Genomic DNA, 13034 nt, shown 5'->3' on the forward strand with positions numbered 1-13034 from the left:
CAGCCGGGCAGAAGGATTCGCCTGAATCTGAATCCTGCTGGAAAAAGGCAGAATCCCGAACCGAATCGTGGATTGAGCGCATCCCTAAAGTGGACACAACCCGATTTTATGTAGGAATTTGGAAGGAAATGCTACAGTGTGGGTAAAAAAAATGGTTTGCATCAAATTTGCTCCTGCTTTGTAAATAAGCACCGGAGCTGTATTTATTGAGGGTATTGGCACAAGCGATGGAGCCCTGGTGACTTGAGCCCAAATTCCTTGTGCTAGAAATTCCTCCAATAATCACAACATGTGTGTAAGGGAGTCCAGTAGTTAATATGTGTCCAAATTAAAGCCCAGGCCACTTCTACATGAGGCGCGTCCCAGTTGTTCCTCCTGTATGTGGCACTGGCAAACACTCACTAGGACCAGACATGGGCATGGGTAGGTGATAGAATTTAGGATGAGGAAAACGACCCTGTGCTATAATGCACCACGAATGATAAAACTGCCCAACCCCTCATCCTGTTCCCGTTGGGTTGTACCAAGATTCAATTGTCAATGTGATTTTTATTTTCAGGTTCAAACTACATCCTACAGAGAGATACAGCTTGGGACTTGAAGGACATCTTCTATCCTACCAATAATACATTAAACATTTATATGGGTAATCTCCTTTATTTCTACTCTATACGCTCCCTTCTCATCGTTCCTTTCCCTTTCTACTCGTAGCCTCTCTGAAGTCCATACTCTTTTTTTCTTCCAACGTTATCCCTTCTGCACTCCCTCAGTTCTTTTTTTAATTGTCATCTCCTTGCCACCCTGTTCTGGTTCCATACTTGTAGACCGCAAGCATTAAGATTCCTATATGTTTCAGTAAGTGACTGTGACCACGGGTGATCAAGTTCTTCCTCTCATGCAGGCTACACCGTCCAGGTTAACTCTGGAATTCTTCATAAGGACCAAGTAACAGTAGTCTCTAGCGCTCCGAGATGGGAAAGTAAAGGAGCCGTGTTTCTGCTGGATGTGCAGAAGAACATTATGGTAGTAAAGCAAGTGCTGAATGGTCAGCAGGTGGGATCCTACTTCGGAAGTGCCATTGCCTTGGCAGATCTTAATAATGATGGGTAAGCGTGGCCAACTTGCCGCTTCTTTTCTACAAAACATTGTAGATATTTCATCCAAGGACTCTGACATCTCTGTGAGGTCTTTCAGTTTATCTGAAATGCCAATACGTTTTGCCGGCAATACATTAATTGCTTCTAATCTATTTCTAATGAGAAAGCCAACCATGTGTGGGATGGTGTTCCCGGTGACAAAACAACCAAACTATCCCAGTTGCGTTGAGATGAAGCTTCCTCCAGGCTGGTTTTATCACTTGTTTCTTTTTCATCTTCGGTCTCTTAACGCATTCTCCTCTTACTCTTATCTACAGGTGGCAGGACATAGTTGTTGGAGCTCCCTATTATTTTGATCGGAAAGAGGAGATTGGGGGCGCTGTCTATGTGTATAATAACGTGGCAGGGTTTTTCATTGATAAAGCTTCAATGGTGCTGCATGGGACCAGCTTCTCTGGGTTTGGCTTTGCCCTGGCAAACATTGGAGACATTAATCAGGATGGATTCACCGGTAAGTACTCTAGCAAAAGTCTCTATCTTCTGGTCTCAGCCTTATAGGACAATGTTAAGATAATCCATGATGGGCAGAAAAAAAGTGACTATGGGGGCAGTGCTCAAAGGGTGCCATGGATTTTATTCTTGGTCAATGGTAGAGGCCCCTTGGCTTGTGGAATATCTCCATTAGTAGACACCGCTTAGCCTCAGTATCTCCAGGACGCTCAGGTAATATAGAAGCCTTAGTTGAATTGTGATTTTTGGATTGTGTTTCTAAATGCAGTTACCACCTTTGTTTCACAGACCTGGCAGTGGGAGCTCCGTTTGATGGACTGGGTAAAGTTTACATCTACAATAGCAATGCCAATGGCCCAAAGCGAGAACCATCCCAGGTACAATATTATTCTCAGGCCTGGATGTCCTCCTAGTCTTTGTGATGGAACATCTATTATTCCTTTGGGTAACTGTGACTCGGATCTATCCTGCAGGTGATTGACGGCTCTCAGATAGCGAACATCTCCACGTTTGGATACTCTCTTAGTGGAGGGCTTGATGTGGATGATAATGCCTACCCAGATTTACTCGTGGGAAGTTTGACTGACCGTATCGCCCTTCTGAGGTAAAGTCATTGTCTTTCTGTTGAGGCGGGTTCAGTTGGTTGAAGAATTGAACCTTTCATTTTCGTTTTTTTTTATAGGTCTCGCCCAGTTATTAATATCTCAAAGGATTTTAAGGTGACTCCTACATTGGTGGATCCAAGCAAATGTTCAGATACTTCCTGGTGAGACTGATCCTTCCTCATGTTGCTCCTTGCGTTCTCCTTGTTCTACATGCATCTTTTACCTTTTATTTTTTTCTCTGCTGTTCCATAATAACCGTTTCTCTCTACTACAAGTAGAATAATAGTCTGGTTACTATAAGTTCCACAGTGTTTGCAAATGTGCCCTAGTGTCTCAACTTCATGTACCTTCTCTCTATAGCATTGATGTCCGCGTCTGCTTCTCCTATACGCTGAGTACTGGAAACGCCGGCTACCGAAAGAATATCAGTAAGTATGCGGGTTTCTTGGACTGTTCAAAGCAGTAGTCGGTTTTTCTAGTACTGGTCAGTAGTAAGCGTTTCGGACTTTTGTATTCAAGGTAGAGGTAGGTGGCCGTCGGACTATATATGAAGCCGTGGTTAGTGTTCTTCTGGTTTCAAGCACTTCTGTTTCTTACTTCTTTATGTGAGGAAGTAAAAGGTGTTTTGCACTTTGAGTAAGGCAGAAGTAGGTCTTTCTATCACTGTGTAGGTGTTTCTATGGCTGTTAGTAAGGCAACGATGTGTGTTTGTGAAGGTGAGAACAAGTTTTACGAAGGATAAAGCTCACCAGTCTTAGGGTACATGGTACTATTTATTGTGGCAAATCCTACCATGTGCCATTGCAATTAAAGGAGAAAGAAAGGCATTTTCTACTTGGGGGTGCCAAAAGTTAGGCATCCCAAGTGATTGTATTTACTTACCGGACCGGGGCAGTTTTCTGCTGATAAGAACAGTGGCCCAGGGTTCTTCCAGTGAGCACGACGGAGCTGGGAGCTGGAATAACCCCGGGCCGGTCCAGTTTTTTTCCTGATAGGAGCAATGGCCTGGGGTAAGTCAGGTAAGTAGATACAATCACTTAGGGTTGCCTAACCTTTGGCACCCCCCAAGTTAAAACACTTTTCCTTAAACATGTGTGATCTGGGAGCACATACTCCGACCTGTAGCTTGAGAAGAGATGCCAACGCCATCAAAGAACTCCACAGGCACTCAACAAATAGGCAACACCTCTGAGTAAATACTGTGTAAGGCTTTGATATATCCTACTGGTGTGTAAGAAAAGATTTATGGTTATTGTGCCTGTTCGTTCCGTTTGAGGCAGTTGTAGGTAGCACCGAGCTTTAGGCAGTAGTCGTTTTTCCTAGGTGTGTTTAGCACTGTGTGTAAAAGTAGTACTTGCTTCTACCACGACGTGCGAGACAGTAATAGTAGGAGGAGGTAGTAATTTCTAGCATGGTTTTTGAAGCAGTAGTAGGTGTCAATAGCACTGCGTGTAGGGCAGTTCTTGGTGCTTTTAGAACTGTTTTTAAAGCACTACCTATATGTGAAGCAGTGTGTTTAGAGCAGTAGTACTGTTTGAGGCTGTTTGTTTTAAACACCAAGGCACTAGTAATTGTTTCTAGCACTGAACTTGAGGCAGTAGTACAGTAGGTGTTTTTCTAGCAATTTATTTAAAAGTAAATCACTTTTGCCTTCCAGCTCTGCAATACACATTAGAGGCCGACCACGACAGACGACCACCTCGGGTGAAGTTCCTGGGCTCTTCTGGGGCCGTGTATCAAGGACTCTTCTCTATGCCGGAGACCCAGTGTCAGAATGTTCAGCTGCTCTTACTGGTAAGACTTTCCGTCTAAATGTCATTTACGGCTTCATTTCCTCAAGCCAATGTTTTTATTTGTAAAATAAAGCTGCATCCGATGATATTCGGTGGGAGACAAGCTGACTGTTATCGGCAGAAGACTTGGATATCGGTCGGCTCGTCAATTGGGCTGGCCGGAAAATTTTGATGGGGCGCCTTTGAAAGGACCCAAACATGGGCCATTGTTAGTGCTGAATCATCAGATACAGGTAGAATTCTATTGTTTCTATATGTCTATCTGACCATTCAGCTCTACACGTGTGTATTGAAACCAACGATCTTTCTTGGAAACATCTTTTCCATCAAAGATCGTAATTGTAACGTCTATGGCCACCTTAAGTGATGTAAGACGCAACAGAGAGCTACTATTGGACCCTGAGACTGTTCTTCTAATCATGAGCGAATATCTGCAATCCCTGCCATAAAGCAAGGGGCAAATTCACTAAGCGCCGAACGCTAGCGTCAATTCGCTAGCGTTGGGCATTTTCGTTACTTCGCAAATTCACTAACGAACGCTGGCGTAAATTCGCTAGTGTTACTTCGCACCCTTACGCCTGGCGAATTTTCGCTACGGACGTAACTACGCAAATTCACTAACGTGCGCATTGTACTGAACGCTACCTTTTACGCTAGACTTCCTTCGCCACCTCAGACCAGGCGAAGCGCAATAGAGTAGATAGGGATTACTTCCAAAAAAGTTCACATTTTTTCTAAGTCCCAAAAAACGCTGGCGTGTTTTCTACATTATGGGTGATAGGCTGAAAAAGATCGAAAACATTTTTGGGGCTCCCCTCCTTCCCCCCTACATTTCCTAACTCATGGCAACTTAACTATACAGTGGGCACATGTGTAGGGAAAAATAAAAATTTGATTTGATGTTTTGAAGGTTTCCCAGGCTTGTGTAGTGATTCTACGTATTCCTCCATTGAAATTTGAATTTGGCGCCGTATGCAAATTAACCTTCGCTAGCGTAACTTTGCTTCACTTAGCGAATCAACGCTAGCGCAACTTCGCAACCTTACACTACCCCTGTGCGCAACTTCGGATTTTAGTGGATTTGCGGAGCGCTGGCGAAACTACGCCTGGCGAAGTGTGGCGAAGTGCGGCAATCGCGGCGAAGTTGCGCCTGGCGCAACTACGAATCTTAGTGAATTTGCCCCCAAGACCGAACTATTGTAATTTGCCAGAAAGGGAGTAGAGTAATAGGGTGTGATTGCTATAAGGCAGTGATCCCCAACCAGTAGCTCTTGAGTAACATGTTGCTCTCCAACCCCTTGAATGTTGCTCCCAGTGCCTCAAAGCAGGAGCTTATTTTTGAATTCCAGGCTTGGAGGCAAGTTTTGGTTGTATAAAAAACAGGTGCACTGCCAAACAGAGTCTCAATGTAGGTTGACAATCCACATAGGGGCTACTAAATGGCCAATCACAGCCCTTATTTGGCACCCCAAAAACATTTTTCATTCTAGTGTTGCTCCCCAACTCCTTTTACTTCTGAATGTTGCTCACTGGTTCAAAAGGTTGGGGATCCCTGCTATAAGGCAAGAATGCCTCAGGACCTGAGAGGTGCAAGGAAAGCTTCTACTTCCCCATGAAATATGGTTCATTTATGTTCTGATCCTTCTAAACAAAGGCCTATGTTCCTATGAACCCTTTGCCATCTGCTTTAATAGGATAACATTCGGGACAAGCTTCACCCAATCGGCATCTCTTTGACATACTCCATTCTGGAAAGGGAGGTGCGAGGACGATCGGCTGTGCGTTCACTAGACAACTTCCCTGTGCTCAGTGAAGACCAGAGCAACTCTCAAGAGCTGGAGGTGAGTGCTCAGGAAGGCACGAGAAATGGGGAATGAGCCCCAAAAGGCCTATGTTAACCCAACTCTTCCTGTTGCTTTCTATCATGTAAAATAACTCGCCCCTACATTTGTACAAGGATGTGCCTGGTGGCATGTTGCAGGGCTTTACAAATAATGGGGTTGGATCCATCACATGATCGTCGTAGGTGAGGCAATTTGTTATTATGGAATAAAGGGAAAGTAGTGTTCTTTAACACTGTTGTCCATGTCTTTTCCCGTCCCCAAAAAGCCATATCGGAGATTAGGCCTGTAGCTCACGGGTAAAAAAGGTTGGTGACCCCTGATCTAATGTAGCAATAGGATTATGTGATCCAGCCCCGGGAAGTTTTTATTTTTTATTTTATTTTTTTGTGATCCTATTTTCACTACTTGTCAATTGCAGATCCACTTTCAGAAGGAGTGCGGCTCAGACAACGTATGCAGGAGTAATCTGCAAATGCAGTACGAGTATGTGGTTGGAAATGCGCCATTGTCCAAGTGAGAGTTCCCTTTATTCTTCTCGGAGTCTAAAGATTGAAATTGCTGAGTTGTTGGTTCTGATTTATAGGCCGACAGTGATTTCTGTTAGCCCTTCTTTGACTTATATGGCCCCTAGTTATCCCAAGGCCCAATCCAGCCCATATGGTCATTTACCAACACTGCACTAAAATGGATGTAAATGTTGCCTTATTGAAGCCATCTTTATGCATGTACTTGCTCCAAAGCATATAGCCATATTTTCCCACATTGATAATCCTCAAAATGATTCCACAGGGTAAATGGCTCCCAGATTCTGCATTATGACCGAAGTGGGAAGAAGGTGAATCTTAATGTGATTGTAACAAACTTCCCCAGTGCCACATCTCCAGCGGATGATGCCCACGAGGCAGTTCTGAACATAACAGTTCCTCCTGAGCTTGTCTTTTCCTCAGTTCGACCAGTAAGTCCAACCTGCCCTGCAAGGCCTGAGCCCTTCCTGCAATTCCAACATCTCGATCTTCTTTCCCCTGACATCTTCTCTCCTCTGCAGAACCTTCCTCTTGTCAGTCCATACATAGCTGTATTCTAACAGGTTGTGTCTTTCCCCTGATAGCCTCTGGCCTGCACCTTGAAGGACACCATCATCTGTGAGCTTGGGTTCCCATTCAAAAGGAATCAGAAGGTGAGAACGTCTCAAGCTATGGTCTGATGTTTAGCTCAATAACTTTCTTCCACAGTAACGATTTTCACCGCACTGCACCTTTATCGAAATAAATGTATTCGATTATGCAATAATCTGGAATGGCGTAAACCAAAATTTCCTCCATCATTGCTGGATCTGCATATTGACAAATTTATAATAATCTCTGATGCATTGGTTCTCGGACTACACCCATAGGTTCTCACACCTATATCATCTACCTTGTCTTCCCTCGTTCCAGGCTGAAATCACCATCGTTTTCGAAGCTGTTGGAATCTCATTGAAAACACGGGAAGTGGTGGCCGGACTGCAGCTATCCACGTGAGACTGGGGCGTGGGACATGGAGCTTTAGTCTTCCTCATTCATGGGAGGAACTTTTTAAGTTTAGAGGCAAACGGAGAATTTCAGGGCAGACACTGCTTTTTATTGAATTGTTTTTGTTCCTTCTGTAAGTTTGGCTGGATTTTAACAGTAATGCCTTCATTTGACCCAACCCCTAGTGTGGGTAGGTTTCACTCTTTTTGAAGGGGAATCCAACATTCCAAGAGGGCTACTGGAAGCATTTGACCAGTCAGACATGAAAGATTTGACATTGTTGCAGACTCCCAAAATAAAGTATTCCAGAATGTCTCTTTTAAAGTTATCTCATCACCTTTTACATCTTCTGTCTTTTAGCTCCTTCTTCCTTCACTGTCCTTCCTTTACTCATCCACCAATGCTTTCCCTTAGGTTGAGCAGACAAGATGATCTACATGAAGAGTATGCTAAACTATTAGTGGACTACACCATAAAAATATCCTTCTCTGTGTAAGTACCTGGAATTCTCCTTCCTTCATTCTAGAGCCTTCACCTATATCTTCTGATGGATGATTCTGGATGATTGGCAAATATTATATGAAACATCCTTGAATAATTTGCCTCACTTTTCAGCCAGCCAAGCCACATTCAGACCTACTTTAGTGGCAATGTGATGGGGGAGTCCGCCATGAAGACAGCCAAGGACGTTGGAAGCCCAGTGGAGTTCCATTTTACAGTAAGGAGGACATATAATGCAAGCAGTTAAAGAGAGCCTGCCTAAAAATAATAACCCTCACCTTCTGACTTTTAGGTTAGGAATGATGGGGATGCTCTGACGTCCTTGGCAACACTGTTCATTGCCGTTGACTGGCCCCATGAAGTAGCCAATGGGAAGTGGCTGTTATATCCTACTGAGGTCCTGGTTAATACAGAGACAGTGAAGGCGTGCCATCCTTCTGGGGACGTTATAAACCCTTTAAACTTGACTGTAAGTGTATTGTATTCTATCGTATGAGGTTGTTCCTAATGATGTGCTAAGGGTTTTCCATCCAGTTTTAACAGACCATGACCTAGTAGTCACAAGGATACTTGGGGTTCAAATATTACAGGAGGACTGTCAGAGACGGAGGAAAGGAAGGTTGAATAGTGGCATCTTTTGTGAGGCTCAGACTTCACGCTAAGTCAATACCACCTTCATAGATGCCATAGAAAGCAAAGCTACTGAAAATTATTTTGATTTTATTATTTTTATAGTGGCTCATTAATGCGTCCTTGGACTTAAGAGTTTTTGACGATCAGAACATAAAATATTTCCCTTAAATTCGGGTAATACTATGCCGTTTGCAGGTTTCAGATACTTCGGTTAAAAGAAGGAGAAGAGAAGAAGTTATTGAGATACCAGATGTTCGGACTTTGGCGGCCACAAAAAAAGAAAGCTCTGAAGTTGTACTGGTAAGAAACCTTCTGGCTCCAGGTACCAGTTTTTTGGGGGGTTTTTAACCGTTTGACATGATTTTAGGATGAACCATTTAGGATGCACCAAATCCATCGTTTCTGAATTGAGCAGAACAAAATAAATGCTCCAAAAAAACCGATGTGTCTGAATAATGAACCAAGATGAACGCTAAATTGCCTATTTTAAATGCAAAGCAAGATTTAACTATTTGAATTGTAATACAGGTATTGGCTCCGTTATCCGGAAATCTGTTGTCCAGAAAGCTCCGAATTACGGAATGGCTGTCTCCCATAGACTCCATTTTATCCAAATGATCCAAAATTTAAAAAAACAGTAGCTTGTACTTGATCCCAACTAAGATATAATTAATCCTTATTGGAAGAAAAACCAGCCTATTGGGTTTATTTCATGTTTACATGGTTTTCTAGTAGACTTAAGGGATGAAGATCCAAATTACAGAAAACCCCAGGTCCCAACCTTTTCGATAATAGGCGCCATACCCGTATATATGGAAATTTTAAGCACATTTTAATGAATATGCCCCATAAGGTGGAGTTTGGTGACCTGACTGATGTCCTACAAGACATCTGTTGATTCCAGTAATGGGCAGGTGAGATATTTTCATGTGTCAAATGAGGTCACTTCCTGCTCTTCCAGTTGTTCCGATGGTCAGAACAACAACAAAAAGTTGGCCATACAGTGTGCGACCCTTCCATCCTTTCGGCTCAAGGGCTGGTCAGAGAGCAAACCAGATAAACCCATGAATGGTGCCTCAAATGTTCTGCAAAAAACGATGCCACAATTCAGTCTGTAAAAAGGATTTGGCTGAATCCCAAACTGACTCCTGGACGGAAGTTATCCTTGGATTTCATATCATATACATCAAGGTGACTCTTTGCCTTTCCAGAAATGTTCCGGAGAAGGAGCGACATGTGTGCATTTTTCCTGTCCTCTGAATGACATGGAATCGGAAGCCGAAATCACAATACGGGGAAGAGTTTGGAACAGCACTTTTCTAGAAGTAAGATTCTCATTCCAATTCATTTCAATTGCGGCCTCTAGCGATGGGGCCTCAATGTTTCACCTCTATTAGAATTTCCATCTGAATGATCAAATGAGATTTTGTTTTAGGGGTCAATTTATTAAGGTTCGAGTTTTCGAGTTGGATTTTTGGTCAAAACTCACAAATTCGAGTTGGGAACAATCCAAACTCGAATTCGAATTTAAGATTTATCATACCTTGACCCTGGGAACAATTCAAATTCGAATATTCGACACCTAAAACCTGCCGCGTTCATGTAGAAGTCAATGGCGAGTTCCAGTGACCCATATCGGGGAGAGATCCGCTCATTTGGCGACATCGCCAAACGAGCGGATCTCCCTGTGTATGGCCACCTTAAGGGTCAGAACACACGCTCAGATTCGCGGAGATTAGTTGCCCGGCGACAAATCTTCTTCGGGGCTACTAATCTCCCCGAACTGCCTCCCATTGGCTAGAATGTAAATCACCAACGGGATGGCATTTGGAGCGATTCGTTCGCCTGAAGTTTCCTCGTGAGACAACTTCGGGCGTCTTCTGAAAACGAATCGCTCGAGATTAGTCACCCCAAAAAGAGAGGATTTGTCACCTGGCAACTAATCTCCCCTAATCTGAGTGTGTGCCCTGACCCTAAGGGTTGAACTAGATCACATATCTTTGCTGTTGGTGTAGAGATTTGATGCTCTTCTATAATTCAACCTTTCTGTTTAGCTTGACTTCTGCTAACCTGACCTATCTCATCCCAACTTTCTCCCTCAGGATTACAGAAATGTAGATCGAGTGCGGGTGATAGGAAGAGCTGAACTGTACCTAAAAACTGATGTCCCCTCCATTAACATGAAGAGCCAGTTTGTGACGGTATGTGCAGCCAATTGATCCAACAATGATTGGCCTGTCCATTTCTGTGCGCTTTAAAAATATATCAATTGTATCTTCAGTGACATTGGAGGACAACACAAGGGAAATAGTTCTATCATGACTCTTGAGCACAGCCCACCTCTAACTTTTGGGGGAGATGTTTGGGTTCCCATCTGAATGATCACCCCACCCCACATTTACTGTATCTTTGCATCTTTCTTTTTTTTTCTGGTTCTAACTTTTCATTTTCTCTCCCCCCACCCCAGTTTTCTGTTGCTATAGATTCTGAACTGGTTGAACCCCCACCGGCTGAGCTCCCTCTCTGGTTGATCATTGTCTCTGTCGTTTCTGGGATTTTGCTCCTTGGTATCATTATCTTGCTCCTATGGAAGGTAAGTTCTCATCTGTCTCCCCTTCACATCACACCACCATATATACTTACACTCTTCTGGTGTCAAGCAGATATGTCCTGTATATCCCACTAGCTGTTGATCGTAAGCTTTAATGTCTAACAAAGTGATATGTTGCATCTTTGACCTTAATCCCGTCTCGCAGTTCTACTGTTGCTTTTCCAATTTTTACACCGTTTCTTGCAGTGAGAGCCCAGTCTAACACAATAGCCTATAGTCAGGCCTATCTTATTTCTCCAGTTTTGTTGCTCAGTTGATTTCGATTGAATTAATTTTCTCTTCCTTGTTCTAACTTCTCAAACCTGAAGCCTTCTCCTCTTCTAACCAACATCTGTGACTTTTGGGTTCAACGTCTTCTGCTTTTGGATCACTTCTCTCTACTCCAGCAGCTCAATATGTCTTTCAACTCTTTAATGTATCTTAACAGAGCCCAAACGCTAGTCCAATCTTTCTGAACTCTTAATACACCTTCTTTATCCTCTGGTGGGCTCCTGACCAATATCGTGCTTTTTTAGTGCGGATTCTTCCGGAGGGCCAACACCCGCGCCATGTATGAGGTCAGAGGTCAGAAAGCTGAGATGAAGGTGCAGCCATCGGAGACAGAACGCTTAACCCAGGACCTCTGAATTCAACCTCTGACCCCTGACCCTCCCCTTTGGGTAACCAGGCTATGAGTATCTGTGTCTCCAAAGATGCCCCAGTAGCTCCCATCTTCTGCTGATTCACTGCACATGCTCTGTGCTGCTGTCACTTACTGAGCTTAGGAAGCCACTCACAATATACAGTACACATAGAATAGAAATGTCACAATATAAGGCTGATTAGTAATTAATACACATAATTACTACATGGCAGCACAGAAACCAGTGCAATTAGCATCAGAATTGAATAATCAGCAAACCTGTAGCATCAGCTTATATTACAGCCAGGGAAGCTCATTTTCTGCTGGATAATTAGTGACGAGCCCTAAGCTTAGCTTCTCAACAGCCAATCAGAGCCCACTGAGCATGTGAGTGTCACAGACACTTTCCAAGATGGTGACCCCCTGTGACAAGTTTGAAGTCCTGGATCATTGCTGCTATTGACAAGCTCAAACTTTAGCCTCGTGCAATAAGTTCACTATATAAAATGTGTATTTTTTAGCCACATTCATTTTTTAGGGTTTAGTTCTCCTTTAACTGTTGAAATAATTTTTCGTGTTTTTCCATATTTATACAAGCTGTGTTGTTCCTTCACTGAATGTCTTAATCTGATATATGGTGCATTGTTATTTCTACACAAGTACTGTTTGTGCTCAATTCCTCCTCCAGTATCTGTTTAGCCCGTCACTCTCCTCTCCTGTCTGATTTTCCCCTGTACGTTGTTGGTTGTAAAAATAATTGTCTATAATCTGTTTTCTTTCTTTAGATTGGATTTTTCCATTATAACTTAGTCAAGACTCACTACGCTGTGTGTGTCCCATTGGAAGAGAGGCAGGGACTCTGCTCTGGGATTCCGCACAGTCAAAAGCATTGGGTCACCAGCTGGAAAGAGACGGCCAGATACTACTGAGGGGCCTGTGGCCAACACCCCAAGGCTGTACAATGCCCCCTCACTGCGAGGATCGATCAATTGTAGGACAGTGGGGCTTGGGTAAAATAAATGGGGCATATTTTTTTGTACTACTGCCATCAAAACATGGAACTTGATTAGCTAAGATTATCCTGGGACACTAACAGAAGCAAATGGTTATCCAGGGACACAACGTTATTAGGGGTATTTACGCTGTTACCGATCATCTTCTTCTACTGGAGTTTGAGGGTATTTTCCTTTGACACTGGAGGCAAAAACTGGAATCGGTCGGTACAACGATAGAGAAGAACACTGGAAAAAGGGGCGGAGGGGGGGAATTAGACCATTTTATATTTTATAGTTGTGATGTGATCATGT

General features: G+C 43.3%; 1 protein-coding gene across 2 annotated transcripts in view; it reads left to right on the forward strand.

Moving 5' to 3' along the window:
• itga3.S (integrin subunit alpha 3 S homeolog) overlaps positions 1-12763 on the forward strand; it is a 30436-nt gene extending 17673 nt beyond the window's left edge. Inside the window, exons 5-26 of one of the 2 annotated variants that reach the window (XM_018238051.2) lie at positions 560-646; positions 902-1106; positions 1415-1608; positions 1896-1984; positions 2081-2211; positions 2290-2373; positions 2573-2640; positions 3870-4006; positions 5700-5846; positions 6268-6362; positions 6639-6804; positions 6958-7026; positions 7286-7365; positions 7775-7852; positions 7976-8078; positions 8154-8330; positions 8690-8794; positions 9706-9819; positions 10597-10695; positions 10962-11087; positions 11621-11764; positions 12513-12646. In XM_018238051.2, coding sequence (XP_018093540.1) covers positions 560-646; positions 902-1106; positions 1415-1608; positions 1896-1984; positions 2081-2211; positions 2290-2373; positions 2573-2640; positions 3870-4006; positions 5700-5846; positions 6268-6362; positions 6639-6804; positions 6958-7026; positions 7286-7365; positions 7775-7852; positions 7976-8078; positions 8154-8330; positions 8690-8794; positions 9706-9819; positions 10597-10695; positions 10962-11087; positions 11621-11731 — 2465 coding nt within the window. In that variant the 3' untranslated portion in view covers positions 11732-11764; positions 12513-12646. Of the gene's footprint in view, positions 1-559; positions 647-901; positions 1107-1414; positions 1609-1895; positions 1985-2080; positions 2212-2289; positions 2374-2572; positions 2641-3869; positions 4007-5699; positions 5847-6267; positions 6363-6638; positions 6805-6957; positions 7027-7285; positions 7366-7774; positions 7853-7975; positions 8079-8153; positions 8331-8689; positions 8795-9705; positions 9820-10596; positions 10696-10961; positions 11088-11620; positions 11765-12512 lie in introns of both variants that reach the window. The other variant, XM_018238054.2, reaches the window with a different exon arrangement.
• The last annotated feature ends 271 nt before the right edge of the window (positions 12764-13034 follow it).

This window comes from Xenopus laevis, chromosome 9_10S, assembly GCF_017654675.1.
Source record: "Xenopus laevis strain J_2021 chromosome 9_10S, Xenopus_laevis_v10.1, whole genome shotgun sequence".
Classification (NCBI taxonomy): domain Eukaryota; kingdom Metazoa; phylum Chordata; class Amphibia; order Anura; family Pipidae; genus Xenopus; species Xenopus laevis.